We start from the raw sequence: 21,838 nt of genomic DNA on the forward strand, positions 1-21,838 counted from the left end.
TTGTTTTTATTGTACTTGGGCCATGTGTATTATGCTAACGCGAAACTAAAATCAAATGCAAAACGCCATTTTTTGCGTCTTCTTTGCACTAGTGTCTACCATAAACGCAGGATATATATTTGTTATTTTTCGCCTTTTTCAAATTGGCTGATTAGCAAGTGTCTATTTGACTATGCCTATTCAAGCCTTCTTTCATTTTTGGCTAAAAACATTGAGTTAGGCGCAGCTAATGTTCCTCGGTGTTCACTGTCTGCGTTGATATTCGATGTTTATGTAACAACAACATTTTTTTAGCTGAAGCAGATTCTCTTAAAAGGTTGTCTAACTTTGACTGCTGTGCGCATTTCAAAGTCGCCATTTTTTATGTAATGATATTTCCCGCAAAAATATTCTCTGTAAGCATATTCTAAGACCACATGTTTAGTGTTCAATTTATTTTCCTTCAACCGCACCTTAAATTTTTCTGACTTGGCACACAGCTCGACGCAGATGTTGCACTAATTGTGACATAATACACTGGGAAAAAAGATCTTCGTATATTATTATAGGTGGCGAAAGACGTACTGGTAATTTAGTGTAGTCCCGTACATCTAACTTAGAAACTGCGCTGCTGATAGTCGAAACATGATTGTTTAAATCAATCACACAATTTTCGCTGGAAGTTTGATTGCACCCTAAGCGGTTTTGCAGCTGGCGCCTTGAAGGATGGTCGATGAAGCACGTATTCGCTCACTTTTGCTTGAGGTTATTGGTTGTTTCTAATTAGTTTTTTTTCCCTATTCATGACGTCATAGCATCACTATTTTATGACGTCATACCATCACTATTTATGACATCATTATAATTGGGGATTTCCCCTAAGTTTAAAATTTGTAACCCACCCATTTTGGATTTCTGGATACGCCCCTGCCCTCAGTCCTATCTAAGTTTCCCAAAAAAATTAATTTCTCATGTTTACATAGTTCTTGCATGGTTGGCCTCTATTGTTTACTCTGTTATTTGTTTACATTTTTTAATTTGCAAAACCATGTATCATACTGGATTTATGCAACAAATCGGCCTTCAGTTTTTGGTGTTTTACATAATTAAAAAAAATGGACTGGGTTAGTCTGATAACAACAATTTTTGCTTACCGGCACTTGCTAGTTGACAAGTGCATGTAAATCAGCACTCGTACAGAGCAAATTGCGCATGACGAGCGGGTGAGTGCGAAATGTCAACCATGTGTATGGTTGTTTTAAAGCTAGCATCAGAAAGTTTACTACCTATTGATATGCTCTGTGAAATATGTTTGTTGTAATTTCAGAGTGCAATATTTTTGGTTTCCTAGGTTAAAAATTAGAAGACAAGCTGAAGACAACAAAATTGATCTACAGAAAATGAGTTGTAACTCAAATGGTTCTTTCATAGATATTCAACTGGTTAAAGGAACAAAAGGTAAATTATGAAAATAACAAACGTTTTATTTAAAAAAATTGCAATATAAAATAAAAAAACAACAATATTCTTTTCTTAATTTGTTTTAATTGTTTTACAATAAAGACACCATAGGGATTTAAAGAAATTAATAGCAACTCCATAGTACCCTAATCGTTTTCCCTAAATAACCAATGCATTTTGGTTTGGTCATATGATACAGTTCGTTGCATATAAAGAAAGCCTTGGTTACGTCTTAGTTACGCATTATTTTTCATTTGAACTCATCGGCGAATAAAATGTTTAAATAGACCACCTTGTTTAATAAAATGTTTTGATGGTTTAGGTTATCACCACTTTTTTCAAAATGAGCAATGTTAAGGGTAGTCCTGGTTCTGAACGCAGTTGAGGATGAATTTTCTGGAGATGCGTGATAAAATTTGAGAGTGAGAGTGTGGAGAAGATCTATGAAGAATTGTTAGTGGAGGAGATAACGATCTGGTGGAGCCAAGTTAGGGAAGAAGATTTAGAGATATCCAAGATAAAGTGGTGTTGGAATATTTTTTAAATATTTTGAAATCAAACCCAGACCGAAATTTGTTTCTTTTAAAACAGTGGTTCCCAAACTGTGGTGCGCGTACCACCGGTGGTACGCGAGAGTCTTTCAGGTGGTACGCGACTAACTTCAGCATACGTATAAATTTCGAAAACGTTCAACTTTTTAAACTTTCAGATTGGGTAATTTGCCGTGCTGCGTTTTAGTTACCTTTAACTTGAGGTTTCGCACGTTTATGACGTAACACTTATCTTGTTCAAGATAATAAAACGCTAATTGTTAGCTGGTTTAATATATATGTAGTAATAAACTAATAGTGAGCGGTGTAGTTGTAGTATGTATCGACCAGCTGGTGAAGAAAAAACAACTATCGCATTGAACCTTGGGTTTTGTTTAATTTATGGCTTCTTTGTCTTCCTGGTATGGCGTTTGGTAAAGTTTAATTCTGCTTACTTATTTTGTATAATATGCTAAAATAGTTAAAGCAGCGGTTCGCGGTTCTTAACCGGGGGGGGAGGGTGGGGGGCGCGCCCCCCTAGGGGTGCGCCCAGGAATTCTAAGGGGGGCGCGAGCTCGACTTTATATATTTTTCATTTTTGCAGTGATTTTAATGGTTTCGTTTGGGTTAGGCATAATTCCTACATACAAACTCTGTTTTTTGCCAACTTTAACATTAAAACTGCAAAAATTTTCGCGCTGCGCGCGAATCTTATAGTTCCCTTTTAGAAAATCCATGGTATCACCGTCCTATTGAATTAACTTATAGATAAACGATAAAAGCTATCGCCCTTTCGGACTATTTTTCATCCATATTTTATATATGATAACAGGCTATAGCAACAGGGGGAGTCGAACTTTTTTTGCGCGAAACTATATTGTTTTTGCAATATTGCCGTTGTATTGTGTGTCGTTACATCTTTTGAAACACGATAACGCAATGTTTAATATTTGCGCTTGACATTTTTTGCGCTCGACATAATAACTCTTACAACTGTGGAGTAAATGCCCTCGCAACACGTTTGTCAAAATCAGCTCGATAAAATCAATGTGTCGAGCTCGCGCAATTTGTTGCGTGCCCAATGCGAAACGCCTCTTCGGTTGCAGTTTAGCCAATTCGACCAACTAAAACTCAAAATTTTTCGCGCTTCGCGCAACCAACAATCCCTTCCTTCACTATTTTCCTGTTAATTACTAAATTACCAAAGGGGGGCGCGGCTGAAAAAAGGTTAAGAACCACTGAGTTAAAGTTTGAGATATTCTGGTAAGGTGTAACTTAGGTGGTACATCAACACTGTATAAAAGCTCAAAATGGTTCGCGAGAAAAAAAGTTTGGGAATCACTGTTTTAAAATTTAGCATAGTTGGAATGTTTGTCTTTCCTAACCTCATCCAACATTTATTGAGAGACGGCAGTTTGTATTCAACAAGAAAACTGTTTGATGAATACATAGCAAAGTTTGAGCAGTTAGATCTGGTTACAAATCAAAACATAAATTCTATTACTGTTGATGACCATTATATTTTAGTTAGAATAGATTGGTAGGTATATTTTGCACAAATTTCCAAAGGCATGCAAAAAAAAGAGTTACATTTACAGAATATTGAAGATCTCAAAAGACCCAGAAGCTAATTTTTCAGAATGTTTACTTATTTTAGCACTAGATAATGATACATATGGAATGCTAGCGGCCCAAAAAACATGCGTCACAGATCTTTCAGCCTATTTTGAAGTTCAGTTTTGGCTCAATTATAACCAACATAATGGTTTACTGAAAATTTAAAATCTTTTGAACTGTAACAATGTTAATAGAATTATGCTTTCTCCTTTTGTGCAATTTTGCATTAGAGGTAGCACCATCTTTCTAACTAATGCAATGATGCACATTTGAACCCTCAAAACTGACTTAATCTGTTTCTGACATTTTATTGCTGCGACCAAGCTGTCACATTTTTCCAAAATAGGCCTCCAACGGATCTTGGTTTATTTTTTTGTTTTGTTATTACATATGAATTTTTAGGGTTTGACAGAATAAGGAACTTAACTAATTCAACCATACTTTTTGTTGACATGACAAGCCTTCATATGTTTGTTGGCTCAAAAGCATTTTTTATTTATTATGATGTCATGTCGCTCTTACGTCCTTCAATCCACTTTGTTAGCTCTTGGAAAAATTATTAGTTATCATGTACTGAACAGGAAACACACAATAAGACCTCAAGAGCAATAATACCTAAAGCAGAAAAATCTATAAAACTATAGTATTAAGACCAACAAAATACTAAAGCCAAATGCGCAGTAATATCCAGTACAGAATAAGATCGAAATCGTATGAACTGTGTTTAATTCCGACATTGATGTTGTTCTTATCTTGGTCGTATGGCTGAACTCCACTGAACGATATGGTTGCAAATCTTTGTTACACCCTTGACCTAAGCTATTATTCATAAGGTCGAACCTTTTATTCATTAATCGTGCAAACCAAGCACTACCTTTCATTTTTTTTACTCTACTTCTGCTTTCGATTAAGTTTGCGAAACTACCAGACAAAAGCTGAACAGCATAACAAACTTGCATTTTTGCATATGTCTGACTGGAAAATTGGCAGGTGTTAACTTGCAATTCATTTCATCTAAAGAAAGAACAACATATCGCTGGTGGTTTTCACTTTTTTGACATTCAATTTATGCATAACGTGCTTTTGAATGCCAGGCTTTGTCTGAAAGACATTCCTTAAAAATATACCTACCTTTAAATACACTGACTAACATAATGAAATAAAAACAATATAAATATAGTTTTATCTCTTGCATTGTTTTGGCTTTCAACTAATTTAATTGCTGTTACCTATAAAATATTTATTTATTGTTTCTTAAAATAAAGTTTAATATAGTACCTGTAATCATTTAAAAGAACTTGGCAAACAAAGTAAGCCAGATTTTGTCTGCTTCTCATAGGCAGACTTGCTTTTGATTGCAAGGCTTAAGCAGAATTTATAAATTTATGCCTACAGATTACTATACTACAAATTATATTTAAAGATAATATGTGAGTGAAAAATGCCTACTTACCTAATAATTTTACGGGTTAAAAATCTCTTTTTACCTTTTTATCTTTCAGTTTGATTTGTTCATTCTGATAAAATTTGACAAAACTCATCTAGTTCATTGTTTTTGCGTAATATTGAAAATATTAGATGTTCGGTTTAAAAATGAACAAAAAAATTGAAATCAGGATGTGTTTACACCACAACCCTAAGTGAAAAAAGAGGTTTTAAAAGTTTCTCACACTTAATTGGTGCACAGTATGCTAAATCAATCTTGTATAAAAGACACTACATGTGTTTAAAAATATAACTCACTGCTTCATCTTCCTGTCACACCTATATACACAACAATTAAACAATATCTTTTCTAAAAAAAGTGTAAAACATTCTTAGATGTTCCATGGAAATGTAATTACATTGCAAATTAACACTTTTACCTTTATCCATTATTATTTTGAAATTGTAAGACTAGTTTTCTCCAACTGTAACTAATTATTTTTCCTTTTCTTCTGGATTTCCTCATGTAAGCTTCTAATTCTATACTTAAAATACTTCAGTTGTACCCTCTCATTAACAAAAATAGTGCTTTGTTCTGGTTTTATTTTGCTTGTTATACCTAGCATCTTTTACATTTATAGTGCTCAGACCTGAAGGAAGATTGTGACCATACTGGACACGCTGGACTGGTGTCTTTCCAAAATTTCTTCGCTCTCTGCATTGTTTTTTTTTATTATAAATCAACCTCTTTGCAAGATGAACACTGGTCCACACCTTGTAGAAAAACCTTGCATACAGAGGTTCTTATAAAATATCAGTCTAAATATTTTATACTCAGAAAAAGAGCACAAAACATTGTTAATAGTGTTTTTTGTAATATCAATAAGTGTGACATTACTCTCTTATAATGCACTTCACCCATATTATCTGGCATATTAATTTAAGATTATGTAAACTTGAACATAAAACTTTTTTTTTGTGCATGGGGCATGAAAAAGAGACACAGCAGGTGCTGTATTGTCACAATTTGCCAAACAGCACATTTGTGACATACTTTTTTTATTTTAAGATACAGTCTACTGATAAGTCCTGTTGGTACAACAACATTTATTTGACAACAGGGCCAGGATACATTTATTTTTGATTAGGTACCTAGTCAACTTGAGGGATTTATGCGACAAACTATTAACATTTATTGGAATAAACAGTTTATTAAGAAAAAACTTGGCGCTGGTCTAGAATCCTACTTTGATTTTTTACAGTAACAAAACGAGTAGTCAAAAATTAAATTGCAAGGAAGAAATAAATATCGGGTAACAAATATAATAATAATACTTTACCCACCCAAACACTAATTCGCACCTTAACACAAATAATATTAGTAATATAAACCTCCGGACGAAAATTTGGTAATTCTGGCGTACGAATAAATCAAAAAAAAAAAATTGTTCAATCTTTGGCAATCACAAATTATGGAATGCCTTTTCTTGCTTCTTCCTATGCATCTGACTGTGACCTACGACCAAACAAATCTGCCTCTTTCCTGAACTTTCCACTCATTGGTTTAAATCTTGTTTCTGTTTCTGTAGTTTTGTTTTTCGTGATCCTTGTTTGAAATTATTTTTAATTTGACAATTAATGCTTTTTTAAAGGATTAGGTTTCAGTATCGCAGGTGGTGTGGGCAACCAGCATGTACCAGGAGACAATGGGATTTTTGTCACAAAAATCATTAAAGGAGGAGCTGCTGAAGCAGATGGCACTTTGCAAGTTGGAGATAAAATTTTATATGTATGTTTAATGCTTGTTAGTGATCTTGATGTTGTCTTGTTTCTAATTTGGTAGTTATTTGGTTTTCAGGTTGATAATTTGGCACTCTTTGAAGTAACTCATGAACTGGCAGTGAATGTGCTCAAATCAACGTTGAATGTTGTTGAAATTCGAGTATTACGTAATGAGCAATCTTGTGGTACACCGATAGAGATTGATTCCTCCTTTTGTACTGGTGATGTGATACCTATTGTGCTTCCGCCACCTAATGATGAAATGCTTGCAGATGAACATTCATTTGCAGGTAGTATTCCCGACAATATATTTGGTTAGTAGTAATTGTTTTTAATAAAAATATGTTTGTTTGGGATTTTGGGTTTAAAATAAAATTTGATAAGGTACGAATTTTGTCTCTATTTTTGTGTTTTTTTAAAAGTACCATAATTTCACTTTTAAATTAAGTTTAGTCAATAAAAGTTAGACAACACTGGTGGGGTTGAAACGAAAATGGTACACTGTACACCACCTGAAAAAATAGTGACATATTTTAATTTTGTCAATTGAATTACCTCAAATTCTGTATGTCTAATTTTTTAAATCTTGCAATAATTTCAGTGAATGTTTCTTATGTATAGAAAATTATTCTTTATGTTATGCTTATTTGGTCATTTTTGGTAAATATATTTTTATGCAAAATAATGCTTATAACTAGTCTATACTTTGCATGGAATTTTTAACTTTTCCAATTTGTTTTCTAATTATACTGCAGATGACCAATTAACTTAGTTAGTAGAAATACTAAAATGGTTCTGAAGAGTCAGCAGGTTTTATTCACTAAAAGGAATTGCTTTGCACATAAAAAAAATTACTAGATTTTCGATTAACTTAAATTTTCCTCCTTTTATGTATTTTGTAGTGCCTGAACTTTTATCATCCAAAAGTTTTGATGTAAGGAATTCAGCATTTCTGCAGTATTTTCTTTAGCTTTAAGGATATCTGTATTATTGTGATTGGAATTTAGTTGGTATTGGTAGCCATTTGGATTTATGATCAGTTTTAAATAAGTGAATTGATATATACTTGCTGTGAATCATCCGTTTCTCCACTAGGGATGAAGGTAGAATCCCAAGGTATTTTAGAATAACAGATTTTGCATTTGGAATAGGATATACAAACTAAATAGAAGTAGATATCTGTGAAGAACTAAAACGATTCTGTCACACTATTGTTTTTTTGTCCCCCAATTAGAGACCCCTAGCACCCGATCCGTTAGAAATTAGTGCATTTCTACACAAAAAGGTCTACGACAATTAGTGCATCCAAAGGATCAAAAAGTCCGACTTTCAGACTTTGAGGTCTCGGACAATGCACTAATTTGACTTAACAATGTGCTTCAAAAGATCAAGTTTAATAATACTTGACCTACCTAAACCCAAACGCTAACCAGCACCCTAAGCCAAATAATGTGCATTGAATTAATAATTACATAAACGCTTTAGGCTCCAATACTTCAATTTGTAACGTAACAATCCTATGGTACCATAGACGAGAAACTATCTTATGCCCACCCGAGTTTGGGCTTTTTCACCAGCATTCAAATAATTATTACATTAAAGCACATTATTTGGGTTAGGGTTCGGGTTAGCGTTTCGGTTAGGGTGGGTCAAGTGTTATTAATGCTATCTCACACTTTTTGTAATCTTTTGTGAATGTTCAGCGAATATTTTCAATTTATCTACGCCGGGAGTTTACCTAAAGGTCCAAATTAGTGCATTGCCAGGACCTCAAGGTCTAAAAGTCTAGACTTTTCTGCCATTGCTGGTGAAAAAGCCCAAACTCGGGTGGGCATAAGATAGTTTCTCGTCTATGGTACCATAGGATTGTTACGTCACAAATTGAGGTATTGGAGCCCAAAGCGTTTATGTAATTATTAATTCAATGCACATTATTTGGGTTAGGGTGCTGGTTAGCGTTTGAGTTTAGGTAGGTCAAGTATTATTAAACTTAATCTTTTGAAGCACATTGTTAAGTCAAATTAGTGCATTGTCCGAGACCTCAAAGTCTGAAAGTCGGACTTTTTGATCCTTTGGATGCACTAATTGTCGTAGACCTTTTTGCTTAGAAATGCACTAATTTCTAACGGATCGGGTGCCCCTAGTGATGCAACTCTTAAACCTCTTATACACACCTACATACCATTCTTGGCCATGTCTGATGCCTACTTTTTCTATAAAGCTTTGGGACCAGACAATAAATTTTTGGCCGATATAACTAGACGGGGGTGCGGTTGTTGTATATTTTGTTGTGGGGTATATTTTCATGGCTTAGTGTTTATTTTATTTTGTATTAGTGGGCCGTTATAAATAGCATTACTTACCTGGTTTACTTGTGAATATTATTAATTTCATTTTGGTTTGTGGTTAAGTATATTTGTTGCATGTTGTTTGGTTTCTTTAACGTGTTTCTGCAAGCAAAAATAGATAAGGGCCGAAACTTTCAGTCTATAAAGGGCTAGTTGCCAGGATTTCATTTTCTTATGCTAGTTTGGTAAATAAAACTATGCAAGATTAATTTTAGAATCTTTTTGCAATCAAAATATTTTATTTATTTATTTATTTTTATTTTTGCCACTTCAAACCAAAAATCCCATTCCCAAAGACAGTGACAAACTGGCACTTGACGTCCAAAAGCTTTACCTTCAAGAAAACTTTCAAGCTTTTTTGAATTATGGTCCAATCTGGCGACACAATTCACGAACTTCATATGAATGAAGCTTCTAACAATGCTTCCCTTTATTACATGGCCTTGCCTCTTCATGTTCTACCGCGACAATAAATTCAAATACGACGAGATATTTGTGGAATGAGTGAAAAATATATTTGATAAATAGAATTTACATGGATTATGCATACGGCCATGTTATTAAATTTTGGCCAGCTAACATGTTTAAAGCGAAGTATAGTGATTCTCTTAAAATGGTTTACTATACTTTTGCAAATTTACTCAATACTTTATTTAACATGCCTTGGTCCGTGCAGTCATTGTTTAAAGTTTAACCAGACTTTAAATTTGTTGCAGGTGCTAACAGAGAGGTATACTTTACCACCAGATTTCGCATTTAAATTTGCGGCAGTAAAATATGTTGTTTTGTTAAAGCAATGAGTTCTTATATTAAGAGAATTAGTATATACGTTGCATGTTCTAAAGTTTCCTTAACCTATTTCTGCAATAAGAAACAGGTTTGGAATGAAAATTTCTGCTTTAACTTATGGCTTAGATGCAGGGTTTCCGCTAAGCACATTTTTGTTTTTAAATTTTGGGTACTTGCAAGTCAAAAAAAGGAATATAAAGTTGTTTTTTTTAACTATAAATCAATCTCTAGATCAGTGGTTCTCAACCGGGGGTCCGCAAAACGTTTTCAGGGGGGCCGCAAAAACTTCTAAAGATACCTTTAGTAAAATAATCAACGCTGGGAAACATGCTTAATCACAATTTTGGTAAGTGATAAAATCACACTGTAAAATGTTATAAATCGCATTGTGACGTAACAAATCGCACTGAGTGTGATGTTACACTTGTAACACAAATAGATTGTTAAATGAATGGCAGGATTATTACAGTTCCATGTACTGGATTTGGAAAAGATGACATGCAATAATCTATTCTAGCATTATCTAAAACACAACCACGCATTTAAAGACTGCCTCGGAGATGCAGCAGAAGAAATCACATTAAAATAAACGTGTTATAAAGTAATTTGGTGTTGTCTATTAATTTATTCAACATAAGGTACACTATAGGCAGATATACTGAATTATTAAAAAAAACTATAAACGCAGATATTCCACCAGAAAAATGTAAGGGGTCCGCGAACATTTGAAAGCATCAAAAAGGGGCCACGGCCCACGGGTACAAAAAGGTTGAGAACCACTGCTCTAGATGTCTCCTGGAGCCCACATGATTACTATTTTGCAAGGGTTTTATACCTTAAGTCCCCCATTTTTACTTATGCACTAAGCATTCTTTTTGTACTATTGATGCAAATAAAGCATTTTCATATATTTTATAGTAATTGGCTCCATTGAATACACTAAAGCATGGGTGACCATTACGCAGCTCTTCACCTGCTTTTATGTGGCTTTTTTGTTCATTTTGTATTTCAGTTATTGGAAATATACAGTGCTTATTTTGTTGACTGAAGTTCCAGATTACATAGGTCAGTTAACTTTTTGCAGAATGAAGATTTTAAACACTACACCATATTATATTTATTTAACAAATCAATATAAATAATAAATACCAATCTAAATAAAAACACCAGTGTTTCTCAAAACTTTTCCTTGCGCCGCCTTTAACGATAGGAATTTAACTAATTTTATTTTTATGATAACTCGGGCAATTATTTTTAAACTAAAGATGAAAAATTCCGACTTGAAAAATTAAAATTTTGTCAGAAAATATATTTTTGAACAACATTTTTACCTTTTAGGAATACATTGATTTAAACCAGTGGTTCTCGAATAGGGGTCCGCGAGACAATTTTCTGGGACCGCGACGCACCTAACAAAAAATCAGCATGACGCTTCTGAAGAAGAAAATTTTTTGTGCAATAAAATTTTCAGGCAACTTAAGTTTTCCAAGCCAAGCTTAACAAACACAATAATAATAATTATGCCGTACACAGGCTAAATTGTGGGACAAAAAAAAAAGCCAAACGAAAGAAAGAAAGTCCGGCTGGACCTATACGCGCAAAGTGACATTACGCTAGCGTAATTCCAACGTGTTTTCGCTCGTCATTACAAGCTACGATTAGTTGTTTATTCACATGATTGCATGCTTTGAGTTGAATTTGTGCATTGTGACGTCAGCTTGCTGCACTGCCACTGTGGACTGTACAGTAATCGGTCACGGTTTTGAAACTGTTCGTGATTGCTTCACTCAAATAGAGTGATTTTACTATACTAAATACTGTATCAACAAAACCAAACATAGCCGAACATAGTCCCTTTTATACCATTACAAACAACGTGTTATTTTGTGTTTATTTGTGCATATTTTTAAGGGGCCGTAAGCAATTAAAAAAATTGTTAGGGAACCGTTGAGTAATTTTTTTTAAAAAGTTTGAGAACCACTGATTTAAACAATGCATTATTATATGAAGTACTAAATTAGTGTCTTGAAGCTGTTGTTCAGTTGTTTTTATGTTTTACTCGTGAAAGGTGAAACACGAATTGCAGTTTTTTTATTTTTGGTTATGTAAACTCTTTAAATGTTTAGTTGGTAATTTTTGCATGTTAAAAAAACAAACAACTATTGAAATATAAAAGAAAACAAGACGTTGGTTATTTTAGAAAATTGTTGAACCAACAGTTTATTTACAATACTAGTTATAAAGATAGCAAGAAATAACAATAACCTAGCGTATCTTTAAAATAGGAAATTGGAATATTGCAAATCACCACCAAAGTAAGACACAGCAAATACTGTTACATTTGTCCAAATTGGAGATACACAATAAAAGCACAAACAAAGAGCTGAGCCTAATGCTGTCAACCTTGCCTGCTTACTACTCTGCTGGCTCGCTTGTAATGTACAATATTAAACTAAATGACAATTTAAAAAAAACTCATAACAGCTTTTGTTAAATTTAGCTTTTTTCCATCAAAAAACAATGCCCAAATGATAACTTTATACCATACCATCAATCTTAATAAAAGCCATTGTACAAGCTAACATTCTTTAAAAGATGATTACCTTCAGTTGTTTATGAGTTCTTATATTAAGAGAATTAGTATATACGTTGCATGTTCTAAAGTTTCCTTAACCTATTTCTGCAATAAGAAACAGGTTTGGAATGAAAATTTCTGCTTTAACTTATGGCTTAGATGCAGGGTTTCCGCTAAGCACATTTTTGTTTTTAAATTTTGGGTACTTGCAAGTCAAAAAAAGGAATATAAAGTTGTTTTTTTTAACTATAAATCAATCTCTAGATCAGTGGTTCTCAACCGGGGGTCCGCAAAACGTTTTCAGGGGGGCCGCAAAAACTTCTAAAGATACCTTTAGTAAAATAATCAACGCTGGGAAACATGCTTAATCACAATTTTGGTAAGTGATAAAATCACACTGTAAAATGTTATAAATCGCATTGTGACGTAACAAATCGCACTGAGTGTGATGTTACACTTGTAACACAAATAGATTGTTAAATGAATGGCAGGATTATTACAGTTCCATGTACTGGATTTGGAAAAGATGACATGCGATAATCTATTCTAGCATTATCTAAAACACAACCACGCATTTAAAGACTGCCTCGGAGATGCAGCAGAAGAAATCACATTAAAATAAACGTGTTATAAAGTAATTTGGTGTTGTCTATTAATTTATTCAACATAAGGTACACTATAGGCAGATATACTGAATTATTAAAAAAAACTATAAACGCAGATATTCCACCAGAAAAATGTAAGGGGTCCGCGAACATTTGAAAGCATCAAAAAGGGGCCACGGCCCACGGGTACAAAAAGGTTGAGAACCACTGCTCTAGATGTCTCCTGGAGCCCACATGATTACTATTTTGCAAGGGTTTTATACCTTAAGTCCCCCATTTTTACTTATGCACTAAGCATTCTTTTTGTACTATTGATGCAAATAAAGCATTTTCATATATTTTATAGTAATTGGCTCCATTGAATACACTAAAGCATGGGTGACCATTACGCAGCTCTTCACCTGCTTTTATGTGGCTTTTTTGTTCATTTTGTATTTCAGTTATTGGAAATATACAGTGCTTATTTTGTTGACTGAAGTTCCAGATTACATAGGTCAGTTAACTTTTTGCAGAATGAAGATTTTAAACACTACACCATATTAAATTTATTTAACAAATCAATATAAATAATAAATACCAATCTAAATAAAAACACCAGTGTTTCTCAAAACTTTTCCTTGCGCCGCCTTTAACGATAGGAATTTAACTAATTTTATTTTTATGATAACTCGGGCAATTATTTTTAAACTAAAGATGAAAAATTCCGACTTGAAAAATTAAAATTTTGTCAGAAAATATATTTTTGAACAACATTTTTACCTTTTAGGAATACATTGATTTAAACCAGTGGTTCTCGAATAGGGGTCCGCGAGACAATTTTCTGGGACCGCGACGCACCTAACAAAAAATCAGCATGACGCTTCTGAAGAAGAAAATTTTTTGTGCAATAAAATTTTCAGGCAACTTAAGTTTTCCAAGCCAAGCTTAACAAACACAATAATAATAATTATGCCGTACACAGGCTAAATTGTGGGACAAAAAAAAAGCCAAACGAAAGAAAGAAAGTCCGGCTGGACCTATACGCGCAAAGTGACATTACGCTAGCGTAATTCCAACGTGTTTTCGCTCGTCATTACAAGCTACGATTAGTTGTTTATTCACATGATTGCATGCTTTGAGTTGAATTTGTGCATTGTGACGTCAGCTTGCTGCACTGCCACTGTGGACTGTACAGTAATCGGTCACGGTTTTGAAACTGTTCGTGATTGCTTCACTCAAATAGAGTGATTTTACTATACTAAATACTGTATCAACAAAACCAAACATAGCCGAACATAGTCCCTTTTATACCATTAAAAACAACGTGTTATTTTGTGTTTATTTGTGCATATTTTTAAGGGGCCGTAAGCAATTAAAAAAATTGTTAGGGAACCGTTGAGTAATTTTTTTTAAAAAGTTTGAGAACCACTGATTTAAACAATGCATTATTATATGAAGTACTAAATTAGTGTCTTGAAGCTGTTGTTCAGTTGTTTTTATGTTTTACTCGTGAAAGGTGAAACACGAATTGCAGTTTTTTTATTTTTGGTTATGTAAACTCTTTAAATGTTTAGTTGGTAATTTTTGCATGTTAAAAAAACAAACAACTATTGAAATATAAAAGAAAACAAGACGTTGGTTATTTTAGAAAATTGTTGAACCAACAGTTTATTTACAATACTAGTTATAAAGATAGCAAGAAATAACAATAACCTAGCGTATCTTTAAAATAGGAAATTGGAATATTGCAAATCACCACCAAAGTAAGACACAGCAAATACTGTTACATTTGTCCAAATTGGAGATACACAATAAAAGCACAAACAAAGAGCTGAGCCTAATGCTGTCAACCTTGCCTGCTTACTACTCTGCTGGCTCGCTTGTAATGTAGAATATTAAACTAAATGACAATTTAAAAAAAACTCATAACAGCTTTTGTTAAATTTAGCTTTTTTCCATCAAAAAACAATGCCCAAATGATAACTTTATACCATACCATCAATCTTAATAAAAGCCATTGTACAAGCTAACATTCTTTAAAAGATGATTACCTTCAGTTGTTTATTTGCATTTTGGCTGCGCATTGGCATTCTCAGTTTTATCCATATATAACTAACTGTCCCAGCCCTTGTTTGTTGCTCACCAAAGTAAAACAGAATTTAAGAAACGTGATTCACAATCAGATGTTACGGTTTTTTAATACACATTTTTACTGCAGTTAAGTTTGAATGGGAAACAAAAAAACTCTTGTATGATGCTCTTGAATAATTTAAACATCACACCAGGACGTCATGGTGCAGCTTGAGAAACTCTGCCTTACTCAATGTTGATTGTGTGCAATATCTAATGTATACTTTTGTGGTTTGTATTTCGTTAACACCAGGTGATTGATGAAAGTATTAGTACACTGACAACATGTAATTTTATATGTAACATTCTTACTGGTTATATCTGTGTTGAATGAAATTGGAATAGTGTTGGGAAAATATTTCATTCATTGAATTTGTCGGGACAATGCCAGTAGTCCAACTTGAAAGTTAATTTAAACCAATTAAAAGGCGACATTTACCTTTGCTTAATGCCATATTAAACCGGGGCAATGTCAGTTTTATTTCACTCATTTTACACTAAAAGTAGCTAAGTAAAGATTTGTGCGGGAATGGGAAAGAAGCATAGTAATACTCTTTTCTGTTGACGTGTCAGGCATGGCTTTTTGCTGTCAACCCAGTAGAAAAAGCTTCTCTTTGTCTCAGACTGGTTGCTCGCCTCTGCACCAGGGTCTGCTGCCAAACTTGCATTGCCCTTTAACTATACTTTGGTAAACAGAGGTGAATGGAGGATATATGTTGGCGATGGTATGGCATGTTTTAGAGATGAGTCATAAAAACATAAGGTTGTTACTGAGTTTTGAAAAAGTTAGCTAAGTAAAAGGTTTGCAGGAATTGAATGCTCAGTCATTGCAAGAACTGCCATTAAACTACAATTTTAGGTTAAAGTTGGCCAAAACTTTATTTTAGAACAGTGGTTTTTAAACTGTGTGCTCTGCACAAAATCCTGATTATAAGCCTTTCCACATTGTGTATATAAGTGTATTTTCACAGATGGCAACTGTGTCTTAATATGGCCTTTTTCCTCAAAATGGGATAAGACATGCTGGGAAACTAAATTAATTTATTCTTAAATTTACATTGTGTGCAAAAAATAGTTTAATGGGTCCATGGCGTGCTGTCCTCCTTTTGGCGACTAATGCAGATAGAAAAGCATAGCACTAGATCAGGGTTCGGGAACCTTTTTAGCTAAAGGAGCCATATAAGCCAAATATTCTTGGTTGTATTTCCATGAGAGCCATATCATACTTTTTTCTCTAGGTATAAGTTGGCAAAAAATACTTAATTGAGAACAGCTGTTTATTTTGTTCTTATTTAAAGGACAGAACATAATATGCACGAAAAATGAATTAGCTAAGTTTGCGCAACTTTGATTACAGAGTTCCATTGAAAGAATCGGGCCTTTTGTTAAGAAGAGATTCCTCGAATGGGATCACAGTTTCAAAAAAAGTAGGATTCATGTGAAGCCCCGAAAATTTGCTGTTAGGCTATGTGTAATGAAAAAGAGGAAAACTAAAGTTAGCAAAGCAGCCGTGGCCACATGGAGTTTTATTTGAGATCATGCTCTGAAATAATAGCTTGGATTTTTGTGCAAGCAAGATTCGTTCATCAAAAGAGCCATATGGTGTCACAAAAAGAGCCATATATGGCTCGCGAGATATAGGTTCCCGACCCCTGCACTAGATAAACTAAAATTTAGTGCAGTTACTGAAATTATACCAGGAATGCCAAAGTGATTGAAAAGCCAATTTGTTGCAATCAGGACAACGGCGATAGACTAGTATCAACACAAAACATTTTTTATGGTGGAAAGATTTATTAGTGTTCTACTTTGTTGATGTCTTTCAACATGATTTTAGGTTGAACACTGCCCTTAGAGTTCATTTAAACTTTTATCTCACTCATCACATACACAATCAGTAGTATGTTTATTTTGATATAATAAATTTTGTCAATGTTAAAACTTACCTTGATCAATATGTTTATTATAAAAATTTGCCAATTCTGCTCAAATTTTACTCTTTTAAACTCCAACAAGTGTTATGTGACCTAGTACAGAGTATAACTTTTCCTAGTGATAAAAATTAAAGTGAATATTTGAGATAAAATATGAGTTGCAAGACATTACACGAAACCAATTTTGTCCAGAGGCAATAATATGCCGCCCTAAAACTTCTATAAAAATATTCCTTACATACTGGTGCCATCCGGGCAATGTCAAGTTATATTATGTTGTACCTTCCCTGTGTAAGTTTGCTGAAGCTACTTGTTACAGCGCATGACATAAAATATTTGTAGTAATTTGACTTCAACCAAAAAGTTGTGTTACATCTTCATAATCATTAGTTGCCTGGCATGATATCAAAAGCATTGTTTGGGTATATTCCACAATTAAAAATATCTACATATTTGTTAAATAGGAATTTTATGTCTAGTGATTTTTTTAGGTTTGTTGTACCCTGTCCATGTAAGTTTGCTAATGCCAATGAAAGTAGGTTTTACCTGTAACATACCAGTGTAAAGTTGATGAATACGCTTGTTACAGGTAATGACTTAGAAAATGATTGTGGCAATTTAACATTAACCGAAAAGTAGTGTTACAAATTGTGTCTAATGTGGGTCGACTAAATATCTTTAGCTAAAACCTCTAAATCACTATTACATATTATATCAATCACTATTAAAATTATTATGTCTATCCCAGAGTAATTTCAAGGAAGCCCAGGCTATAATGAGTTGCAACACAATAAAACCTTCATAAGTAAAATCCCAAACAAAGGAAAGCCCCAATCTGCCCTTTTTCCTAATTTAATTATCTCTTTTATATTTAAGTATGCGAGATGAAAACTTAACGCTTATTCTAATTTATCTATTCTCTTTTGCTATTTGAACAGAATGCCATCTGGTGTGGCGTCTGTCTGGCTAAACTTAAAACTTAGCCGAACTTATTTATAGATTAAATTCAAAGTTAAATATTGAACATCCTGTCGTAAGTTTTTCTCATTTAATTTATCTGGTCATTATTTTTTTCTACTTGTACAGAATTCCATCTTGCGTTTGGCGTCCGTCTGGTTTGCAAACTGAGGCAAATAAATTTATAGAGTTCAATATTAAATATTTTTTTACATTTTGTTTTTGACACACTTTTTTCTAAAGCCTTCTCAACGCTGTGTATTATGTATGGGATTTTGTTGTTTCATATAACAGACACGCAAAATGAGTTACCACCACCAAACTTTGAATCAACCCTACACAGCCAAACATCAAACACCACTGATAACATGAACTCTCCAATTGATACCAACCAGATTACAAGGTATTTTTTTATTCTGGTTATCTCTATGAAAATATTTCACAAATATATAATAATATTTTTTAGAAATTACAAATTTCCCAATCCTTTCTAACAATTGCAACTTTATTTCTACAGCCATAAAGAGTAAATATTTAGAGTGTGTGTACAACTGCTTTTATCAAGGTTGCTTAACAATCTTCCAGGCAAATTTTGATTTCTGACAGGGAGAAAAGGTTAGTACTACTGCACAAGGTGGGCGGGGCTGGATTGGGTTTCAACATTGTTGGTGGAGATGGGTCAGAAGGTATATTTATCTCCTACATACTAACTGGTGGAATTGCAGATTTAAGCGGTGAACTTCATCGAGGAGACCAGATTCTTTCAGTAAGTGAATTTTTTTGGACTCCAGCCATAAGACCAAGATAAGAATAACACCAACGTCAGAATAAAACACAATTCGGAATAAGACCAAAATAGGACTAATACCTATGGTCCTATGGTATTACCTATGGTATTAGTACCGTCTAAATCGTAATAAATCCTAAATCCGTCGGAATAAGACCTAAAAGGTCAAAATCAGGCCTAAACAACACTTTAACTAACCCCAAACCCCACCCCTAAGTACATCACTAACTCCCCTAAAAGTTTCAACACTAACCCATTTTCTAACCCCACCCATTATCCACCAATAACCCCAAACAGGACAAAAAATCCGGTGCCGAAACAGCGGCGCCCTGATGGCGCCGGTCAGACTAGGGCGTCCAAACGTAGTCACCAAAACGGCCGATGCCAGACCGATGGCCCCCCATCGTCCCATACCCTCTACTTACAGGTTCGGGCGTTATTCTGGCCATTTTGGCCTTCTTTCGATGAATTTAGGCCTTATTCCGATGAACTTAGGTCTTATTCCGATGAAATTAGAACTAATTCCGATGAATTTAGGCCTTATTCCGTTGAATTTAGGCCTTATTCCGATGAATTTAGAACTTATTCCAAAGAATTTAGGCCTTATTTCGTTGAATTTAGGCCTTATTCCGTTGAATTTAGGCCTTATTCCGATGAATTTAGAACTAATTCTGATAAATTTAGGCCTTATTCCGACATATTTAGGTCTTAGTCAGACGATTTTGATTGTATGCTGTACTGGATATTACTGCGTATTTGGCTTTATTATGTCGTTTGTCTTAATACTATGGTTTTATAGTTTTTTGGGCTTTATGTATTGTTGCTTTTTAGGTCTTATTGTGTGTTCCCATTTTTTTATTGCATAAAATAAACCTGTAAACAGCCTCCTAAAGTAAATCAGGAACGAATTAGTGTGGAAAGCAGATCTAGTGGTATCTCCAGCAGGTACTAAATGGTTGTCTATTTTGATAAAAAAACAAACATTTTTTTGAAAGATTAAATGTATATATTAAATGTTGGTGAATATAATTATTCTCCGATTTGCAAAAATTGTTGGTTGTTTAGTGTTCATTTAGACATATATCAGAACTTGGCATCTGTGTGACACGAAAAAACAAAATACACATAAGGCAAATGCAAATTGCTTTACAAACAATCTGAAAGGAAAGGATAGACCTGGGATTTTTGTTTTGATGGGTCTATGCAAAATGTAGCCTAAATTGTAAAATAGCAAAGGCGCTGGCGCCCCTTTAGGTGTTTGACGCTTTGTCTGACTGAAATGAGTTAACTAAATTCTTCCCTACATTAGAGAAACACTTTAAATGGATACGGACTGCATGAATTTAATCTACTGGCGTAGTATACATATCACAACTATCAACGTGACCGTAAACAATCGTATTACAGTCTTTGTCTTTTAGCTCTTATTAAAACAGTGTGCAATGCAGAATTAATATATAGCCTAGAAAGCAATGTTTTATGTTGTGTCTGAAATAGATAGAACCTGAAGTGCCATTGTAAAGGGGGAAGACATGAGCAATTGAGCATGCAGAGTCTAACGTTAATCAAATCCATTAGGCTGTGACCTTTTAATCACTGAGCCTGCTTACATGGACATTTTAAACAAAAGAAATAGGAAAAAGCCAGAAAATTTGTTCAAGTTTTATATATTGTACATTAAAAAAAAATAAGACAAAATGAATTTATTAGCTGCTTAAAATCGGATGAATAGCCGCAGCCGCTAGTTGGCCAACCCTGATCTAGATAAATAATAGTTTTTCCTTGAAAAAGTTTAAACACCTTTTCCAGGTGTTCATAGGCTAAAAACTGTGCTTCATGTGAATCCTTTTGGAGCCTCACACATAATTAATCTTAATGTAGAAGATGACATTTCAGTTGCACATTAGCAAATTACTTTGACTGGACACAGACTAGGTCTATAAGTCAATCGTTTCATGTTGTCTTCTTGTGACATAATTTTGTGACGTAATCAGTATTTTTTTTATTTTTCTTTGCGTCTAGAATCAGCAAAGTTGATTTACCAGCCTAGTTGAATATATATTAACAAAAAAAATAGTGGAATATATAATAAACGCTTGAGAAGCGCACCGCTCCGAACAAAAATCAGTCAGCAAGGTCTAAAACTTTAATACAAATATGTATTTCACCATATAAATGGCATCATCAGTTTATTTTAATTTTTTTGCTATTTATTTGTACAGACAAACTGATGATGCCATTTATATGGTGAAATACATATTTGTATTAAAGTTTTAGACCTTGCTGACTGATTTTTGTTCGGAGCGGTGCGCTTCTCAAGCTTTTATTAATAAATTTTAGAACTTTTATCGTCGGCATTATGTGTTCTGTTGGAGGGCCAGATTCTGTTGTTAATACACATACAAAGCTTGGAATATATAATAGCACAAAAGACTAACAAAACTTGAGTGATATGCTTCTTACATTACCAATGTGTATGCCGGATCAAAGCTAGGATATAAAAAAATAAAAGGGTAAACAGATTAGGTGAGGATTAGTGCATGCTAAAACTGTTAGAAGAATATGATTTTTTATACGTTTTGATTTTTTTGAATGCTCTGAAGAAGTTAGGCTTCTGTATTTTTAGGCAAATGCTTTTTTAGCGCTGGACGTGATTAATTCAGTTTCAGTTGTATAATTGTAAAACTGCTTTTTCAAGAACAGCATACTTAAGATTAATTGAAATGTGACGTTACTTAGCTGAATTTTTTTACAGCAAAGGTATTAATAACTTGTTTGAGGGGTACCATGGAAGAAAGGTCAAAGAGGACTGTCACTGAAAAAATTTCAATTTAGTCCACTTATGGCTACATTTGGTAAATGTATTACTTCTCATCTCTATAAAAGTGGTTTCAACCGAAAATATCACATTGTGAATTGCAGATTGACAATTAGGTGACT

At 33.8% G+C, this 21,838-nt stretch overlaps 1 protein-coding gene across 1 annotated transcript in view; it reads left to right on the forward strand.

Moving 5' to 3' along the window:
• Positions 1–21,838, forward strand: part of LOC146148612 (disks large homolog 1-like) — a 118,588-nt gene that overhangs the window by 57,422 nt on the left and 39,328 nt on the right. Inside the window, exons 8-12 of the mRNA XM_083388418.1 lie at positions 1,331–1,437; positions 6,665–6,801; positions 6,871–7,084; positions 18,406–18,514; positions 18,718–18,877. Coding sequence (XP_083244544.1) covers positions 1,331–1,437; positions 6,665–6,801; positions 6,871–7,084; positions 18,406–18,514; positions 18,718–18,877 — 727 coding nt within the window. The remainder of the gene's footprint in view (positions 1–1,330; positions 1,438–6,664; positions 6,802–6,870; positions 7,085–18,405; positions 18,515–18,717; positions 18,878–21,838) is intronic.

This window comes from Ascidiella aspersa, chromosome 4 (genome assembly GCF_963924565.1).
Source record: "Ascidiella aspersa chromosome 4, kaAscAspe10.2, whole genome shotgun sequence".
In the NCBI taxonomy this organism is placed as follows: Eukaryota; Metazoa; Chordata; class Ascidiacea; order Phlebobranchia; family Ascidiidae; genus Ascidiella; species Ascidiella aspersa.